The sequence below is a fragment of the Vicugna pacos genome, chromosome 16, assembly GCF_048564905.1.
Source record: "Vicugna pacos chromosome 16, VicPac4, whole genome shotgun sequence".
Lineage (NCBI taxonomy): Eukaryota > Metazoa > Chordata > Mammalia > Artiodactyla > Camelidae > Vicugna > Vicugna pacos.
The window spans coordinates 36,875,620-36,894,934 of record NC_133002.1 but is presented as its reverse complement, the minus strand read 5'-3'; the positions used below and the strand labels follow the sequence as shown (position 1 = coordinate 36,894,934).

Sequence of the window (19,315 nt, the reverse complement as noted above, 5' to 3'; positions counted from 1 at the left end):
AAGCTTCTGGGAGTTGAGAAACCTTCATCTGATTTCCCTCCCCTCTGGCAAGTGCTGGGGCTCTGGCAAACCCACTCAGGCTCCTAAGAACTGGGGAGGTTGCAGGGCAGGGCTGGGGTAACGCCTCACACAGGCTTGCCCATGGCCGCTTGTCACAGCCCCAAACATGGACATATTTCACGAGTGAGTCACATCTCAGGCCTGAAAAACTCGCAACAAAGCTACACATCTCCAGCCCCACACCACTCAGGCTTAGATATGGGGGGGCTACTTTCCAAAAGGGTTCCATCTTTTGGAACATAGAATGGCCCAATACATAGGCCAGATGAGGTTAGGACCCCATCCTGGATACTTAGCCCCAGTGATATTAGCAGACTCCCATGTCTGCCTCCCCATCCAGGAAGGTTCAGCCACTTCACTTCTTGGGACTTCTTGGCTAGGGTGCCTGTGTAGGGTCTAAGTCACCTCTAACTCTGTAGACATGACCTGTGACCTTGTGGTTTGGTGGTTTCTGATCCTGGGATTTGGCCGCTTGGCTGTCTTCCCAAAATTGTTCCAAGGAAGGACCATCCACTTGTAAAAGAAAATGCCTTGAGAGACATGGCCACCATCTCCAGATTCCCGGGTGAGTCTCAGGTGGGTGGCAGGTCTGGACTGGTCCTATACAACCCTGAGGTATAGAACTAGGGGTTTTGAGAGGAACCTATGAGAAGCCAGAATTTGGCTTGACATGAATGAGACTTGTGTAACAGAGCCATCCGGAAAGGAGTGGCCACCACAGGAGCTGACTGTCACTGGTGTTCTGGTGAAGGCCACTCATCTCGGGTTTGTCAGAGACCCACCAAGGTGACCCTGAAGGGCCCTAATGTTGGGACTTCCATTCTTTAGGACAAGGGGGACTGGGGAACTCACTTGGGGGCCAGGCCCCTGAACACCAGTGCCTTGTGTGCACTTCAGCTCTCACACAGCACACAGTACCTGGAGCAAGGAAAGGCTGGTGTTGGGGGATGGTCCTGCTGCCCCTACTCTCATCTCTCTCTGGGGCTTCTTTCAAGTGTTTCCCTGGAACCCTGGCATCTGTACTCCCAGACCCACTGGTATTAGAACTGGTGAGTTAGCAACCAGACCTGCTGGCACAGAGTGGGAGATTATGACTACTTAAGGCCTTTCGGGCGACCCCTAGAGGATTCTCTAGGACCCTGGGATAAAACTGCTCTATCACCTCCTACCACCAGCTGCCACCTCCAGGAAACCTTTGATCCTTATGAGTACCATATACAGGGTACCTTGTGAGAGAAAGGCCTAGGTACCTCCATCAGGTTAAAGGACTTCTCAGGGGAGGGTCCTGGGGCCCACCTTACCGTATCTAACCCATCCTCTAAATTCCATTAAAGGCCTTGTAAGAAAAGTGATGAGTCTAAGGAACACTCTAGAAACCCTGGGCTTGCCCAGAAGGAATCAATAAAAAAACAAAACAAAACATGGGTGCTGATGCGGGGGGTGGGGGGGCGGCGGTAAATGGTGGCAGAGAGGGAGTTTTCGGGAACAGGGGCTCTCTATAAAGATCCTCAGCGTCAGATGTAGCAGTGGCAGGAGACCCCTGAGCTCAGACTGGCATCTCTGCCCGCCCCCAACACGAGTCAAGAAACCAGGCAGCGAGGCTCTGGGGGCTGCTTTTATGGGGACGACCTGACAGAGGGCATGGTCCGTACAAAACCGGGAACAATACATACATATATATATTATATACAGAGACGCAGTCCTGCGGAAGGCGGGGCGGTGCCCCCGGCTAGGGAAACCGGAAGCGCCCCGCGGCCCCGCCCACCGGCCCCGCCCCTTCCATCTGCCGAGGCCGAGGAGGTGAAGTGCCCGGCCTGGGAACTGACAGCCAGCTCTTTCAGGGGTTAGGCGCACGTCTGGGGGCAAGAAGGGGTTGCTGAGAAATACTGATCGATGGCAAGGTCTATTTACAGGGGACGAGGAGAAGCCAAAACGGATGGGACAGGGGTTGTCTGTTTTTTAAAAAAAGAACAAAAACCCAGGCTGAGGCAGGGGGCCATGAGAAAGAGGCAAGATGAGAGATGGATTCTGAAAGGGGAGGGGACCTGGGGGGGTCTCACTTCCCTTGGTCCAAGCCCCAATTTGGGGTTAAAGTGGGGAAACGGAGTCGATTTCACTTAGAAAGCAGGCTGCCAGCAGAGCAGCCCTGGTCTCCAAAAGGTGAGTAGTAAAATTTTGCCCTCCGGTCAAAACACTGGACAATGCGGTGTGGGTGGAGTGAGGCTGAATCTCTGATGTTAGTACAAGGCTTCCAGGTGTGGCCCTGGACAGGGCAGGACAGGGCCTGACTCTCCAGTGAGAAGCGCTCCCCTTGGCTAAAACCAGGCCCCCTAAGCTGATCTCCTCTCCTCTCTTGCATTCCCAGGCTTGGCCAGGGAACCTGGACCCCAAAGAGGCCACAGAACCGTTCCAGGAGGAGGTTATGGCTATTTGGCACCTGGGGGAGGGGAGGCACAAGGAGAAATTTAGGGCTGCTGCCCCAGTAAAAGGGGGAGCTGGAGATCAGGTGTCCTGGACTCTCCCCCTTTCACAAAGGATACATGAGAAATCAGTGCAGGGCCAGGCCCAGCCTCCAGGCTCTGGGTGGATTCTATCCCTCCTGTTTGGACAGAGCTGGGAGAAGGTGTGGAGGCAACCTCTCCCGACAGGAGGTCAGAACGCAACAGAACAGCACAATGATGGGGGAGGGGGTAAGGACTAAGAAGGTAGAATCTCAAGTCAAGAGGCCCAGGGGCCCCTCAGGAGCCCCATGAGTAGAGAGCAGCCTCCAGGTGGTGAGATGCTGGGAGAGCCCCCAGCCCTGCTGCAGTCGAGAGACAAAGGCTGGAGGTTGTAAAGTCTGGCAGTTTGGTCTGCAGGTCCTTGTGTCCATCCACCACCCAGGCCAGCCCTTGGCATCCCATGGCCTCACTGCCTCAGCCCCATGGGCAAGAAGGAGGCCATCCTTCCAGCCACCTGTCTGCCTGGGCCACCTTAAGGGGGCCTGTGATACGAGCCCTCTGGTCCCTGAAGCTGGGGAAGGTGGGGTGGAGGGGTGGGGGGAGTCGGGGCACCTGTCCCCAGGCTGGTAGGGGGCGGGGCGAAGTATTGAGGACAGGGGAGGGAGGACAATGGGAGGGGATTAATATTGTCCGGTCAAGGAATGATTCCTGTTAAGTAGAATTGGAATTCCTCAGTGTTTGCAGGTTTCCTTCCAGTTCCGAGATCTAAAAAACAAAGAAGAGAGAGGGTCAGGCCTGGACACTGGGCATGGGCCCTGCCCCTTCTGCCCTCAAGACAGAGATATGACCCTAAGTTCTCAGCCAGCAGCATGACTCCCCCCTCTCCCTCAAGGATCCACAGATCTTGTGGTGCTAGAGGTGGGGCTCACCTGCTGCTCCCTCCTGCCCGCAGGGCACCTCTGGGCCTACCTTGTCCAGGAGCTTATCCATCTCCTCCTTCCTCGCCAGCTCTGACTCCTCCAGAACCCGGCGCTGGGCCGTCTCCTTTTTCAGGAACTCAATCTCCCTGGGGATCAGTGGGGGACAGACAGCGGGTAAGGGTCTGTGGTTTGGATTCCGTCCAGAGAGCCCAGAGTCCTCTGTCTTGTCCTCAGCCCCACCTGAGCTCTGCTCCTCTCCTTGTTCTCAGGCCAGGCTTCCCAAAGCCTCTGGCTTGTTGGCTCTGGCACCATCACTACAAGCCCAGGCACCCCCACCACGGGGCCCTCCCACTTCTGTGCTTCCCTACTTGGCTGGGATGGGGAGGAAATGCCACCCCAGGCCTCTTGCTCCTCCCCGGGCCCGGGAGCCCTGGCCCCTGGTCACATACTTCTGCTGGTAGTCCTTGATGAGGCGCTTGGCCTTGCTGTACTTGCGCTCCAGGGCTTGGTACTGGGCCTGGGTCTCCCGCAGGTGCTCGTCCACAGCCTGGCACAGGCTCTGAGCCTCGCCCCAGTAGCCCTCCAGCTTCTCCATGCGCTCCTTGTTCTCCTCCACGCTCTGCTCCAGCTGGGCCTTCTCCACCCGCCAGCGCCCTTTCTCCTGCTCCAGGCTCTGCAGCTGAGAAAGGAAGGAACAGCCCTGGGTGGGTGGCGGGCCGAGGCTCTGGATGATTTCTGCAGGAAGGAGCCCACCGCCCCCCCAACTACTAACTCTCCTTGGCTGAGCCTGAGAACCAAAACCCAGAGAGGGAGGAGGTGGGGCCTCAGCTTCAGAGTTCCCAGCCAGGGGCCTTGACACAGTGCCTCACTCCTAGAAGGTATGAGGCCCAGGTTAGTCACTGACTAGCTCAGTCTTGTGGTAACACCACTTCTGTCTTAAGCCTTAGTCCTCCCATCTGTAATGTGTGGCTGATGCCTTGCCAAGTTCACAAAGGCTACAGTGAGATGGTAGATGTGAAAGAACAGGGCAGGTGAGGGTCACCATTGCCCACTGGCCCCTCTCTGCAGCCCCGGTCCCACTGACCAGTCCCTGCTCTATGGCTTCCTAAACAATCCTGGTTCCTGTCCTGGCTCCCAGACTACCCCAGTGCAATCCTGGGGCCTCCCTTCTCTCTATACTCACCTCCCTCACTGCCTCTGTACAGAGCCCAGAGTCTCCAGACCACCTCCACTCCCAGCTCCTCAGAGGCACCCTGCCTCAAACCCTGCCCCACCAGTACAGACCTATTCCTCCTTTCCTGACTAGCCCACCTCTGTCCACAGGTGCCATCATCTCACTGCCACCCCAGTGCTCAGCCTCAAGCCTCTGCCTGCCGCCTCAAGCCTCTGCCTGCCCCTCCAACCTTGTTGGCTGCAAACACCCCTTGCCCTCTGTGTCCCAGCCACACAGGTCTTCATGCAGATCCTCGGACCTGCCACATTCCCTCTTGCTGCAGGGACTTTGCTCTCACCGTTCCCTGTGCTGGGAATGCCCCCATCAACCCGCCCACTGCCTCGTCATCTCCCACTAGCTCACCCTTCAGCTCTCCGCTCAGTGTGTCACTTCCTCAGAAGTCTCCCATGATTCCCTCCAATGGCACAGCCCACACGCACCCTGGCTGCATCAGGCGCCATCAGCTCTAGGAGCTCGGTGGCCCTGTCCCCTCCTCCAGAGCCCGAGTCAGATATCAGTGTGCAGACTCTAAGCTACACAGGGCAAGGATCAAATCTGTTTTTGCCCATCACAGGGACTAGATGGTGCTGGGTACCTACAGGGCACCCAATAGATGTTTATAAATTGAAACACCTTTGACTTGCTTCTCCCCTTTGTGCTCTGCGTCTACCCGGGAACATGACCAGTCACCTCGACCTGGGAAACGCAACCCAATCCACTCTTCCTATCTGTACCCTCTCCCTGTGCCCTCGACAGCCCTGCCCACCCTTGCCAGGACCCCACCCGGGGCCTCTTAACTGGTTCACGGGCCTCCAAGTCCTGCCCACCCTCATGCCTCCCACTTTGTCGGCAGTGCCCTTCCCCCTAGGGCCCCTATATGGCCACAGGACCAAGGCTGGAGTCTTAGCGGGGAGTCAGGATACTGTAAGAGGCAGTCCAGCTCTGCCTCCCCTTTCTCCCCCAGGAACGGCTGCCACAGCCTGTAGGCCTCCTTCCAAAGCCAGCCTCCAAACTCATGCTTGTCTCCCTGCCAGGAATGCCCTTCTTCTGCCTCAAACATCTAAACCCTGCCCTCCCCTGGGGCTCAGCTCTACACTCTCCTCTCTCCACATGTGCTGGTCTAAGCCCACATGTGGGAGTGCACACGTGTTTACCTGGGTGCATTATGTCTGCGTGACCCTGTGTACCCCACCTTTCCCCGCCACACTGGAAGCCCCACGGGAAATGGGACTCCTAATGTCCAGGCCCAGTAGGGGTCCAGGACAGACTTTTGATATGAAGTCTCTGTATCTATGCCTGCAAGCGTGTTGGCACCCAGTGTGCCTGTGTGGGTGTCTGTCCATGGCACACGTGTGTGATTGTGGATGTCACGTGTGTGCACCATCTGGTAGCATCAGCGTCCGTGAGAACGCGCGTGTCCTGTGACACTCTTCCAGAGCGATGGTCATGCCTGTGCGTCTCACAGCAGACGGACACAGAGGTCTTGTCATGTGGAGCAACAGGGCCAGGGTCCCCATGTTATGTCTAAACAGAGTGGGTGTCTCTAGGTATCTGGGTGAATGGGTCTGCGGGTACTGTGAGCCTCGGGCCCAGGCTGGTGTGTGCCAGTGTGTGTCTATCTGGGGGGTCTGCATTTATCGCTGGGCTTGTGTGTAGAGCACACGTGAACGTGAAGACACCCAGAGTGCTAGTAGCTAATAGCTCACCTTTTAGACACTGCACTAAGGACCACACATGGATTATTCCATTTCATCCTCACAACAATCCTATGGTGTTGGCACTATCATTACCCCATTTTATAGGTGAAAAGACTGAGGCACAGAATAGCAAGTGAATGGTAGAGAGACAGGTCCAGACCTTGAGCTCTTAACTCTACCCTCCCTCACCTCAAAGCAGCTTGTTCTATGTCTGTGAGTGGTAGGTCAGCGTGTGCAGGTGTGTGTGTGGGGGGTCGTCCCCCCAGCCCTCAAACCTCACCCCCTCCCCTTACCTTTCTTTTCAGCTGCTGGATCTCCGCCTCAGTCACAGCATGCTTGATCTGGAGCTGTGGGGGCAGAGGCGCAGACACTCAGCTCTGGCTGGGGCAGGCAGTGCTGCAGGGCTGGGTACTGGCCTGCCCTTGCCCTCCACCACCCCAGGGACCCCGCCTCCCACCTCCTTGAACTTGTGCACCAGCTTCTCAGGCTCCATGTCCACAGGAGACAAGGCATCCTCATTCTCTGCCAGCTCAAACACCTCGATGGCCATCTCGCCACCCGGGAACGTGGGGCTCAGCTCCTCATCCTCGTCGGTGGCATACTCTCCCGTCTGCGAAGGAAGACAGGAGGCTGTGCACCCTGCCCACCCCAGCCTCCCCCAGCCCTGATGACCAAAAGGCTTAGAACAGCCGCAGTCTGGCTGTGTCAGACTGGCGGCAACGCCGGAATGTGGTTTATGCCTCCTCCATCAGACTGGGGCCATACCAGGAGCATAGTCTGTGTCTACCCCCAGCAGCCCGGACAGTCCCCTGAAGGTAGGGGTAGTTCCCCTACGAAACAGACCTCTGAAGAAACAGCCTCTGCTTTCCCTCACCACCAGCAGGTCCCCTGAGGTCTGGGGCTTTCTCCTTCCTCAGACCAAGGTTAGGGGAATGCCTTTCCCTCAGAGCGGGGGCTCTTTGAGGGAACTGTTTTTTCCTTGTAGGACCAGGAGGGCTTTCTGAAGACAGAGGATGTGACTCCTCCATCAGACTAAAGGTTCTTTGAGGGAAAGGTCTGCATCACCTCCCTCAGGCAGGGGGCTCCCTCAGGATAGCAGTGGCCTGGGAAAGCGGCAGAGGCAGATGGCTGTAATACTGTATCAGCCACCAGGGGGCGATGCTGCTGCCAGGCAGGCAGAGTCCCTACCTCCTCGTCATCCTCCCCGTACTGGGCGTATCTCTGCTCCATCATCTCCCGCTGCCATCGCTCCTGTTCCAGGGTCTGCTGAATTAGCTGGGCCACCTCACTCTGCTCACCTGGCCGCTCCCGGCCAATCATAAACCTGCAGGGGTAACAGCAACGTCCCCTTTGTCTCTGTCCTTAGCTGGATAATGCCACCACCCTCCCCGCTGGTATTCCCCTCTCCACACCCAGGTACTCCCAGGGGAGGTGAAATGAGAGGGCTGAGTCCAAAGACTGCAGAGTGTTAATAATGAATGGGGGAGCCGAGGGCCTTTACTGGGTTTCCTCCCCGGGAGAGGCAGAGGCCCACTAGCCCTCCTAGCCAGTTTTGGGGGAGGGGAGATGTCAGTCAAACTCTGGGCTGGGCTGCAGGGGACATGACTTCAGGAGGTGCCAGTGTAGGCACTCTTCCCCCACCACACAGGGGAAAACGAGGCAGGGGACTGCCAAAGCTGACCCCGGGGCTGTGGAGAGGTGTCTTGTGTGAGCTCCAAGGCCCGGAGCTTCAGGAAGGGGCGGGATGATGGCGACTGGAGATTAGGATGGAGAGGAAATAGTGGAACTTCCAGGCACCAGCCCCTCCTCTCTGTGGCCACCCACATCCTGTTTCTCTCTACCACCCTTTCCTGGGGGCAGTGCCCCTCTTGGAGGGGGCAGGAAGTGGTCCCTGAATGTTATGGCAGAGAGGAACACAGGGAGCATTCTGACCCAACCCCCTTAATTGACAGGCCCAGGGAGGAGAGTCCTCCTAGGAAGACACTGGCCAGAGAGGAGGGAAGGATGAACCCCAATTTGGATGGCATTCTCCTCACACATCTGGGATCTTCAATGAATGAGTCGCAACAGGCAGGGGGAAGGAGATTAACCCTAAGAAGTCAGTTTGGAGGTGTGCTGGTCAGTGGGTCTTGAGCCCAAGAGCTGGTGGCTAGCAGCGATCAGCGGCTGGAGATGGGAAGGCAGACGAGACAAGGGATATGCACACAGCAATTCCTTCTGGCAGGGAGACAGGGGAACCTTCTCTGTAAGCAGGGCCACCCAGAGCTTTAACTTGGTGTGGGCAGGTGGGCAAAGTGTCCAGATGAAAGCTGAGCCTCCTTTGTGCTCCCACTCCCCACCGCCCCGGCCTCCCGGGCCTCACCGCACGCGGCCCTTGGTATTCCGGAGCACAGAGGCTGCAAAGCTCTGGGTCACTCCCACCAGACTCGTTCCATCCACCTCCACCAGGAGATCGTTCACCTGGATCCTAGGGGGAGTGACATTAGTTAGGGGCCACGAGGGGAACTATGGAGCTGGGCTTGCCATGGTCCCCTTCCCATCAGAAACTTGAGACTCAGTCCCCACAGGGACCTGGCACTTTGTCTACCTGCATAAAATACATGAGGCCAGAGGATCAGGTATCAGCCAGGCTCACCTGTGCGCAGTGAGCCCCAGGCAAGCACACCAGACACAGGCAACCGGGACCAGGAAGCACTTCTCGTGGTAATCACACACTAGTCCCCTCCTCCATCACACCGGACAGACCAGTGTGACATCCATAGAGCTCATCATGGCCATGCACACAGGTAAGGGCCCGCACACACGTAGCCCTCTTACACGTCCATTTCTGCAGAGACCTGAGTCCGCAGATTTCCTCCACACACACACAGTCCCAAAGGGTCACCTCCCCTGATACAGGTACACAGCCCCCAACACCTCCAGCTGTGGCTCAGAGAGCCCTTGTTCTCCACACAAGGAGAGAGATGGGGGTGGTCTAGCCTGGTCAGCTGAGGGAGATGAAGGAGTGGGAGGGACCCTTAGCCACCTCCTTCCTCCACTCCTACCTCCCCGGGAGCGCCAGGCGTCTCTCAGGGCTCCCACACGGAAATGGAGGAAATGGCCTGTTGTAAACAGCTCGCCCCCACACGCCCCACATGGGGGCATGAGCTCTGGGACAGCGGACACTCTCATATGCACACACACTCCCCAAAAGGCCAACAGACGACCATGGAAAAGCCTCTGGAAAGCTCAAATTAGAGGGCAAGTGAAAGAGCAGGAATGGTCACCTTCCTTTTCTCTGCCTCCCGCTCCACGCCAACTGGGCTGCAGCAGGCAGAAGCCCCCTGAACAAGGCAACCCCACCCTGAGCAGCACAAGCCCAGTTCTCACAGGGATACCCACTCTTCTCTGTCACATGGAGGGATCTGGGTTTAGAGGTACCACAGATACCCCTGAAATCAATCTTCAACTCACAACAACCCAGGAGGGCCCTAAAGCCATTCCCACATCCCCTCTGCAGTACACCCCCAGAAAGGTCATTGGGCTGCCCAGGACTCCAAGAGGTCCTCCCTGAGCCCTCTGACCCACAGAACTCATGCCCTCCAGCCTCAGATGCCAAACACAGGTATGCAGGCACGGAGCAGCCTCCTCTCTGGCACCCCCTCTACCTCTGGTTCTGCTAGCACCACTCACCTGGTCCCGTTCGCTTTCTAGGCTCCAGCACACCTGCCTGCTTTCAGTCCCCTGCGTGGGACGCCTTGCACACCCACTCCCTCGGCCTAGCTAACTCCTGCTTGTCCTTCAGCTCTCAGCTCCTACATCACTTCCCTGATACCCAGAGAGGTCAAGCCCTCCTGTTGTAGGCTTTGCCCCCATTTCACCATTTTCTGTGTGTCCACTTAAATGTCCATCTGCCTCACTACACAACACATTTCCCAAGGGGAGGGCCCTCATCACTGATTCCTCGGGGCCTGGCACCAACCTTATGACAGAGTCAGAGACTCCTATTTGCTAAACAAACAAAAAAGCTCATATGTACTCCACCAGGCACAGAGCCTCCACACCCGCACTCTCCCCACCATGGCCCAACACTCACAACCAGGACATGCAACACCCACACAGCCCCCTAGTATGCAAGCCCCAATGGGGTGAGGGCTCCATCTGTTTGGTTCACTGTCCCCCCAGGGCCTCGACCAGCACCTGGCACAGCAGTGCTCCACCGACATCTGAGCCCCACACAGGTAGTGGCCCGGCTCACAGGACGGTGGCTGATCAGGGAAGTGGGGGCGGTACCTGCCATCCCGATGGGCCGCTCCACCCTCAGTCACAGTCTTGACGAAGATGCCCAGCTTCTCCAGGCCCATGTCTGCCCCGGCCCCCATGCCAATGATGCTGATGCCCAGGCCCTCGGAGTCTGTGGAGCAGAGGGTGATGAGAAGCCAGTAAGGGGTGGGGGGCTCCAGCCAGGGGCTTGCGGGAGACAGAGACCCCCCCACCCCCAACCCTCACTCTGGGGTATGCACAGCCCCACCTCAAGAAGCAGCCTCCATGCTTAGAGGATATCCCACACCTGAGGAAGGAACATGGTTCTGTCCACCCCCTTTCCCAAGCCAACTAGGATGCTCTTGGGTCACTCCCTGCCCTCTGCCCCACCTGCAGCAGGGGGTGCTAAGGGGAGTACTATTTGTATGCAGATGAAGGTGTGGAGTAGCCAAGGGAACAGGGCCTTCCCCTCTCTAAGCAGTGTAATCCTTGCTCAGAGCCTCAATGACTCAAGACCTACTGCTTTTCTCTCTCCCAAGGCCCACTCCTCTCTCCACAGCTGCCCCCGCCTGTTTCATGGGCTTCTGACATCCAATATCATGATCTTCCCCTACGAACAGGCTTTTCCCATCCGCCACTCCCTGGCGCCTGGGAGTCACCTGGATTCTTCCCTCCCCCTCATAGCCTCTGCTAAAGCCAAACAACCCCAAGACCCTGCCGTTCCCACCTCCCAAGGATCTCTCAAGTCCACCCACTTCCTGTACCGCCATCATCTTGTCTACCCCACAGTGGTCCCTCTCCATCCACTGATGACCCTTCACCCCACATCACAGCCTGGTATGGAGCAGGAAGGAGAGAGGCAGAGGGGCACCGGGCCCCAGCTGACCTCTGGAACATCTTTCCCATGACTTGCATGGCTTCCAGTCCATTTTAGAAAAGAGTGGTCTATGAGGAGTTGCTTACACACCTCTCTTCCCCCACCATCCAAACCCAGCCAGGTCTCTCCTCTCTCCCACATGCTGCCCTGATCTCCTCTGCAGAGCTCAACTCAAGCATCACTTCCTTGGGGACCCCCCTGAGTCTGGTCAGGTCTCCTGTTCGGTGCAGCCCCTCTCTTCCTTTTCCAGCCCCTATCACTGTGCATTAGGATGCAGTTCAGCATGACCGTTCCATCCATGCCTGTGTCCCCTGTCTGTCTCCCATCATTGTTTGGCCCACATAGCCCAGGACGCAGCCCAGTGTGCTCCTGGGGACTTGGTAACTGCAGAAGCATGTGGTGCAGCATGACAGACAGGGGTGGCGGTGGTGGGCGCTTGGGCTGGGCTGAGTCCACATGGCTCTGGGGCGCTGACATGGGCCCAGTCAGAGGTAGGAGCACAAAGTGTCAGTGGAAGCCCGAGGGTCCAGGGCAGAAGCGGGCATTAGGGAGGAGTCCCCTCCCAGGTGGCCTGGCTCACCCTTCTCCAGCTCCACAGGGAACAGCTCCAACCTCTCCACCCGCTTCTCCAGCTCGTACTCAGCAGAGGCCGCCATGGGATCGACGTCCTCATTGCGACGATCGTAGTCCTCGTTGGAGTAGGTGCTGAACACCTGGGGAAGAGGCCATTTGTCAGAGGGGCGACAGGAGGGCAAGGGCTGAACTGGCGTGAAGAGGCCAGGGCAGGCTGTGCCTGCCACCCACCATGCTCCCCTCCTGCCGCAGGCCTCTCCCACCCCCGGACAGGTGGCGATGAGGCCTCCCCTCCAGCCGCGATGACCCCAGCTCGGAGTGAAGGCCCTTCTCTGGAGCTGTGGGGCAAGAGACAAAGGGAGCATTGCCCCATCCACACCACAATTCTCTTCTGCAGCCTCGACCACATGGGCATGGCCAGCTGGAATAGGAAAGGAAGGTCAATGCTGGAGAAATTGTCAGACGCAGGAACCCAGGTTCCCAGGTCCCCAGGTCACGGAGAGACTGACACATAACCCCTGTCCCAGACAAAGGCGAGGGTGCACATGGACACAGACGGCAGGAGAGAGAGGAAAGAACAAGCTGAGCAGAAGAGGGGAAGAGGAGGAGGGAAGAGTGGGGAAGAGGCTGGAGGATGCCAGATGGGGAGAGAGGGGGGTGCGGGTGTGAGACGTGGGGAGGGGGTGGGGGAGGGGAGCAGGGGAGAGCAGGATGGAGAGAGGCAGAGGGGCACTGGGCCCCAGCTGACCTGAACCTGAAGTTGAGGCGGGGAGGGGGAGGAGGGAGGCAGGAAGGACCACCTCTGCCCTCAAGGAGGAAAGGCAGGCCCTCCATCTGAGCTGCCCCTATGGCCTTGCCTGCCTGGCCAGGTCTCAGTCTCCCTCCAGAGCCACAGCTCTCTGGGGTCTCCCTTTATCCCCAGCACATTATGAGGTCCAGCAGAGGTCCTGGCCCAGTGCCCTGGAGAGAGGAGGGAGGTGGCAGCCTCGGACACTGTCCACAGCAAACCTGGCCTCATTGTCCCCTTCACTCCTCTGCTGTCTCTCAGCAGAAAGGGGAATCTCCTAGCCTGACCCTCCTGCAAAGAACAGGGAAGGTAGGACAAGGCTCTGCAGGAGCACCCAATTCGGGGCCCAGGCAGGGTGCCCCCAGTGGGAAGTTAATGAGCACCATTTGGGGTACCATGATGTGTTCCTGCTTCATTGCCCGCAGCGACAGGTTGGCACCACTTGGAGCCAAGTGGGGGCGACGAAGGGTGGCAGCAGCTCTATCAGATGGCTGGGCCTGTGGCCTGAGGAGCTGGAGTGGGGCACCGTCTCCTCCAGGAGCAGACCTCATAGGCACCCAGGTGGGCAGTAGCATTCTTGTGTCCCAGCCTTGGTTTGGTGTCACCCCTCAAGCCCCACCGCAGACGCTCGCTCCCACAAGGTGGCTCCTAACTGGGAAGGGCCTATGTGGTCACTTAACTCACTGGCCTCAATTTCACAGCATCAGAGAAAGCTGGGGTCAAACCCTTAAAGCTCCTCATCAACAGTGCAGTGGTCGGACTGCCCTCTTGACATCTGGCCGGTGGCCCCCAGGCTCCTGGGAGGGACGGGTCACTTTGCACATAGTGCAAGATACCAGGTCCACTGCCCAAGGACATGGGGTTAGCTCACGGCAGGGCAGGATGATACTGCGACCAGATGGGCTCTGGTGGGTGGGCCACTGTGACTTTGTCCCCATTGCACAGGTGCCCCAGGACAAGGGCTGGCGTGTGCCTAGACCCTGCAAACCAGCTTTGGCCCACTTTTGCATTTCAGTCCCCTGACCCTCACCCTCCCATTCATCAGAGAAAGTCCCTTCATCCCTCAGTCTGTGTGGTGGCTTGGGTAAACCAAATCCCTCCCCTCATGCATGAGCGCATGAAATTACACACACACACACACACACACACACACACACACACACACACACAAACACACACACACACTGTGACCTCCAAAACACCCCCACAGCTTGTTCTGGGCTTTGCCCTCCCCTCTTTTCTCAGCCTATCAAATCCTGCCCCCTGCAGGAAACCCAGGCCTCTGGCTTAGAGGCCCCAGACCACCCCTCATTGCCCACCACCATGCATCCAGCCTATCAGAGGGCCCTGGAGCCAGTCTCCCTTCTCCAGGTGACAGTCTGGAATTGAGCTCTCTGTCCTCAGCAGAATCCTCCGTCAAGGCAACAACTGGGTCATCTGAGAGGCACCAGACCCTGGACTTAGTATCAATGCAGGGGTTGGGGCAGAGAGAGGGAAAAACTGGGTGAGAGGAGGGAGTCCCCAGCAAGGTCAAAAGTCAGACACACAAAGGTGGCGCTACACACCACAAGCTCCCACACTCAGGCAAGCAACAGTCACCAGGGAGTTAGGGAGCACTGCTCCAAATCATGTGCTATTTTTTACCCAAAAATCAGGGTAAGGTGTCAAATATAGACAGTCAGAGGTCCAGGACTGAAAGACTAAACTCCACCTCTGAGGGGATCAGGCAGCTCAGGGAACTGGTTGTGGTGGTGGTGGGAGGTCCTGGTTGTCACAGTCGTCCCCACCTCTGTCCTCAGTGTCCCAAGAAACCCCCCATAATGCTCAATTCCCTCCCTCCAGGATCCCAGCGCCTTCAGAAGGGGAGAGGGGAGGGAAAGGGGCTTGTGAGGTCACAGCCCTGGGGAAGGGGCTAGCCCTGGAGGGGAGTAGTACTTTTCAAGCCTCTTGGGGTGGGAGATGGGAGAGGAACCGAGGAACTGGGGCAGGTGAGAGGAAACGTGGGTAGCTTCAGTGTCCAGTAGTTATGGCAAGTGCAATCAAACAGATGAGGGTTTGGCTAGGGAAGGGTAAAGGCTTCCTTCCCCGGGCCACCCCCAGGAAGCCAACTTGGGCACATGAAGCACAGCTGAGCCTGGGGCGGTAAGAAAGAGCCATTAGGCTGAATGTGTCAGCCAAGAATGGAGGGTACTAAGAAGGAATGGGTGGTGCTAGGGTTCTTCATTCTCCCAGGGGATGTCCCCCATCATCAGCACTGTTCTGAGGATCTCAGAGCAATGGTACAACCCACAAACCAATCACCAATAGTGGGGGGGGGGGGCAGCTGAGGCACCCCTCAAAAAGGGGCAGCTCCCACCCCTCCTTCAGGGAATCCAGAGAATGTGGCAAGAGCGCCTGCGGCCTGCCAAAGCCAAGAGCAAAAGTAGGAAGGCTGCTGCCAGGCACCTGGGGGTTTCCTAGCCCCACTTCCTTCTCTTCCATACCCTGCTGAAGGCCTAGCCTCCTCAAAACCAAAGAAAGTGCCTGCTCGCTGTGGAACCCTACACCCCCACCTTGGGAGCTGGCCCAGCACAGACCCCAGGGAACCGGCCTCCAGTCACATGGCTCCAGCCCAGCTCACCCTCACAGACATGCTTCCCTCTTTCACTTCTGCAAAGTTGGGGTGAGGGCTACAGGCAGTTAGGAGGAAGGGCCACAGTCGGTCCCCTGCACCTTCGTTTTGGGAAGTTCCAGGTTCCTCCCCCACCCCTATGCAACTCCAGTGCAGGGGGAAAGCAGGGGGTGTTTCTAAGCTCCCCTGGCCTCTCCTACCCAGAATGGAGTAAGGACCAAAGTGGGGAGGCTCTCCTGAGGACATACACACACACCTTCCCAGCGACCAAGCCCTGGCCTCTGGAGGGAGAATGACTGGGAAAGGAAGGCAAAGCAGGTGTCCCAGGGTGTGCGTGGGGCAGGGCGGGTGCGTCTAAGCGCTGGGCAGGGCAGCAGGCAGAGGAACCTGAGGGCAGGTCAGGGCAGGTCATCCTGTCTCAAGCCTGAAAATTTTCCCCTCTGACAAACACCTGGAAGTCCCCCATACCCCGCTCAGGGTTGTAACTTCTGGGAAGGGGGCTGGGTGGCAGGGCTGACTCAGCCTGCCAAACCCGGCTGGCTGGTTGGCGAGGTGGGGGCGACAGCGTGCACGTGGCAGGGGCGGCGCGGGGGTGGGAGGGGGCTCACTTACTTGGATGGGCGCCGTGCTGAAATGGATCTTCCGGCTAGGGGCCGGGTCCTCTTCCTCCGAGAGCCCCGGTATCTCCACACAGCCCGATTCGGGCTCGTAGGGGGGCTCCCCCTCATCCTCGTCTTCTTCGTCGTCCTCCTCCAGGGCACTGCCCCCAGAGTCCTCCCCCAGCCCACTGTAGGCGCTCACGTCCACCAAGTCAGCCTCCGAGAAATCCTCCTTCTTGGACTCGTCCGCCTCCTCGGGGGCCACGTCCGGGGCCCGGCCACTGCCTACCCCTCTCTCAGGTGCTGCCACGGTCGCAGCCTCCTCCTCCTCCGGGGCCGCCTGGGCCTTCGGCTCCTCGGGCGCGGGGCTGGCGGTGGTTGCCAGGGCGCTGCCATTCTCCAGGGCCGCGTGGACCGTCACCTCCGCCTGGATCACCTCTGTGGGCGCCGCCTCGGCCTCTGACTCCCCGCTCTCCTCCACCTCCACCGGCTTAATCTTGCGCACCTCCCGGGGCTTGGGGGGAGGCCGGGCGGGGGCCACTCGGTGCTGCGGGGGCTGCTGCCCCCCGGGGCCGCGTTCCTTCTCGGCTGGGGCATCCCCCGACGGGGCGGGGGGCGGCGGGGGCGGCTGGAACACCCGGGACCGCTTGCTGACCAGCTTCGAGTTGACCTGCGGAGCCCCGGCGCCAGCGACCCTGGGCAGCCCAGGCCCGCGGTGGAGGCCGGTCCTCGAGTCGGCCTTCTCAAAGACAGCACTGAGCTGGCTGACCGTCGGCGACACGGCGTCAGTGTCCAGCTTGTCCAGCGCCTCGGTGCTGCCGTTGAAGCGCACCACGACGTCCAGCTTCCGGTCCTGCAGCCCGGCGCGCTCCTGCCTCAGCAGCCGCCGCGCCGCGGCCTCCTTGTCGCCGCCCGAGGCCGCGGGGACACTCCGTTCGAACAGCTTCCGCGTCTCCTGCAGCCGGGACGGCGGGTGCGGCGGCGGCGCGGGCTGCGTGGAGGGAGCGGGCTTGGAGTCGAAGCGACTCACGCGTTCCGACACGCTGGTGCCCAGCTTGAGCAGGGCGCTGTGGTCCACGTTCTCGTTCAGGCTGCTGGCCCGTGGCAGCGACAGGCGCACGCCGCGCTCCGGCGCCCGCAGGGCCTCGGTGGGGCCCGCGCCGCCGCCCGCCTCGCCCGGCGCGCCAGCCGTCGTGCCCATCTGCAGGAACATACTTTTGATGCGGTGGACGTTGGAGCCATATTTCTTGTGGTGGGCCGCCTTGGGTGCCTCGTCGGGCCCGGGCGCGTCGGGAGGCTTCAGAGCCTGGATGCCCGCCTCGTAGGCGCTGCGGTGCGGGGAGGCGCTCCGGAGGGGACCCCCGGGCCCCCGCGGCTCCGTCTTCATCATAGTGGGGGGAGCCGGGTTCACATCCCCACGCTTCCCGCTCCCCCCCTCCAAAAGGCGGCTGGCCAATTCGGGACCACCGCCCCCTCCTCCAGAAAAAAAAGGAACCCCGAAAGGCCTTTTTTAGGCTCCCCTCAAACCAAGCTGCCAAAAACAGTTAACCTCGCTTTAAAAAAAAAAGGGGGGGGGAAAAAAATCTCCGAGCGCCCTGTGTGGGTCGCCACCCCCAATCAAGCTGCTAAAGACAGCCAGCTCCTCTTCCCAAGCCCGAGCGGCCTGGTACGGTCGCCCCCACCCAAATTAGAAAAGCGGCCGCCGGGGCCGGTGGGACCGCGCGCCCTGCCCGCGAAGCAGCGTCGGAGGCGCCGGCTCACATCGTCCGAGGCGGTGTCAGCGGGGCTGGTAGCCCGGGCGCCCCCAACCCCGGCCGGGGGCCTTGGTTCTCGGGGGGCCCGGCACCCAGGCGCCCATGGCTGTTCGGCCGGCCCGGGCTGCTCCGCCGCCGCGCCACCCTCCCTCCCTCCCTCCCCCCCGCGCCCCGAGCCTCGGTCTTTCTCTGGCTCTGCCCGAGCGGCGGCTGCCCGAAACCGAGCGGCTGCCCTTCTCGCCGCCGCCGCTGGGGGACTGGCACGTCTGGGTCCTAAAGGGATCGGATTTCCGGGGCCCGGAACCTGTGAGCCCTCCCCTTCCCCTCCTCTCGACTGTATCTCCTCCCCTGCCCCTTCCTCGCCACAGCCTTCCGCTGACCCTAGACTCTGGCCAGTCGTCTTCAACCCTTCCATCCCAGCCTCTTACTGCGGTTTTTCAAGACCCACATAACCTCACGCCCACAAAATACTGGGGGGGAGGCAATCCACAGTGGTCTCAGTGTGGCCCTTCACCCCAGAGGTGAAGGGAGAATAGATAGTGGGGAGGGGCACAGGATCATTTCTTTCAAGATTCCTCGATTCCCTAGTATGGTTCAAGGCTAACAGCATCGCTGGGCTTTTTGAAATTTTTAAAAATTCAGATTTCTGAATCCTTCCCCAAATTATGAAGCAGAATCTCAGAGGCTGTCCCCGGAACCTGCATTTTAACAATTTCCCATAGGGAACCTTTTGCACCCTTTAAGGTGTGAAACCTTGGCCCAGTTTTTCTGGCCTTGTGGTGGAGGAAAGGGAAGGGAGAAAAGAGATGGTCCTTCTCTCTCAAGTGGCCATTCAGACCTGGCCTTTGCCTTCTGGAAGTCTGAAGAAGTGTCCTGTCACCTACCTCCCTGAACCCAAGCTGGAAAGCTGGGGGCAGAATCCCTGTCTTTATGCCTCTACTGGGCTTTCTTCCCTCTCAAACAGAAAGAAGTAATTTTGGAGGAAGAATTCTGGAGGCTTGGGGCCAGAATATCACCAGTGAGAGCTCTAGCTTGTGTCTCTGACCTAAAGGATCCTGGCCACGGTGTGTAAGTGTGTGTAGGGAGGGAGGAGGAAGAGTGGTGGTGACCTACACATCTCCTGTCCTGGCAACCCAGAAAGCTGTTTTGATGCTCTCCCCAACCCCTACATGCACAACAAGGGGCCTGGGATTGTCCTCTATCCTTCCACAGCTGCCAGGGCCTCGGAGTGAAGGTCTACCCCCAGACCATGACAGGCCCAGACGCACTGCTTCACTCCACAGATCAAAAAAATGTCGAATATTGTGGACCCTAGGACCCAGAAAACAACTCAGGCACAAAGCCTCCCCCAACTCCCAGCTGCTTCCTGCATCTCAGGCCTTCCTGCGGCCTCTGCCTCCTCCCTCCCCCCGCCCTCTTCCCTTCCATCCTCTTCCTCTTCTTCCCAATTTTCCCACTCCGTCCCCCCCTTGCCTAGAAGGGCTGTCGAAAAGAAATCCTCTCACCTCCACTGTAGGGGTGTGCGTGGGTTTTGTGGGATA

General features: G+C 59.0%; 1 protein-coding gene across 1 annotated transcript; it reads right to left on the bottom strand.

The window, feature by feature from the left end:
• Window positions 1–1,660: 1,660 nt before the first annotated feature.
• Window positions 1,661–17,917, bottom strand: PPP1R9B (protein phosphatase 1 regulatory subunit 9B). Its single transcript, XM_006220281.3, has 10 exons — window positions 16,034–17,917; window positions 12,031–12,163; window positions 10,604–10,724; window positions 8,694–8,798; window positions 7,520–7,655; window positions 6,789–6,941; window positions 6,625–6,678; window positions 3,871–4,100; window positions 3,471–3,567; window positions 1,661–3,266 (listed from the first exon to the last, which is right to left on the bottom strand). The coding sequence occupies exons 1-10, from the start codon at window positions 17,408–17,410 to the stop codon at window positions 3,213–3,215; spliced, it is 2,460 nt and encodes an 819-aa protein (XP_006220343.2). The 5' UTR covers window positions 17,411–17,917; the 3' UTR covers window positions 1,661–3,212.
• Between the last annotated feature and the right edge of the window lie 1,398 nt (window positions 17,918–19,315).

Coding starts and splice junctions, on each gene's coding strand:
- PPP1R9B (XM_006220281.3), bottom strand. CDS start 17,410: ATGATGAAGACGGAGCCGCGGGGGCCCGGGGGTCCCCTCCGGAGCGCC. Junction 8,799..10,603: donor GCGGCCCATCGGGATGGCAG/GTACCGCCCCCA, acceptor CACTCCCCCTAG/GATCCAGGTGAACGATCTCC. Junction 4,101..6,624: donor TCCAGCAGCTGAAAAGAAAG/GTAAGGGGAGGG, acceptor TTCCTTTCTCAG/CTGCAGAGCCTGGAGCAGGA.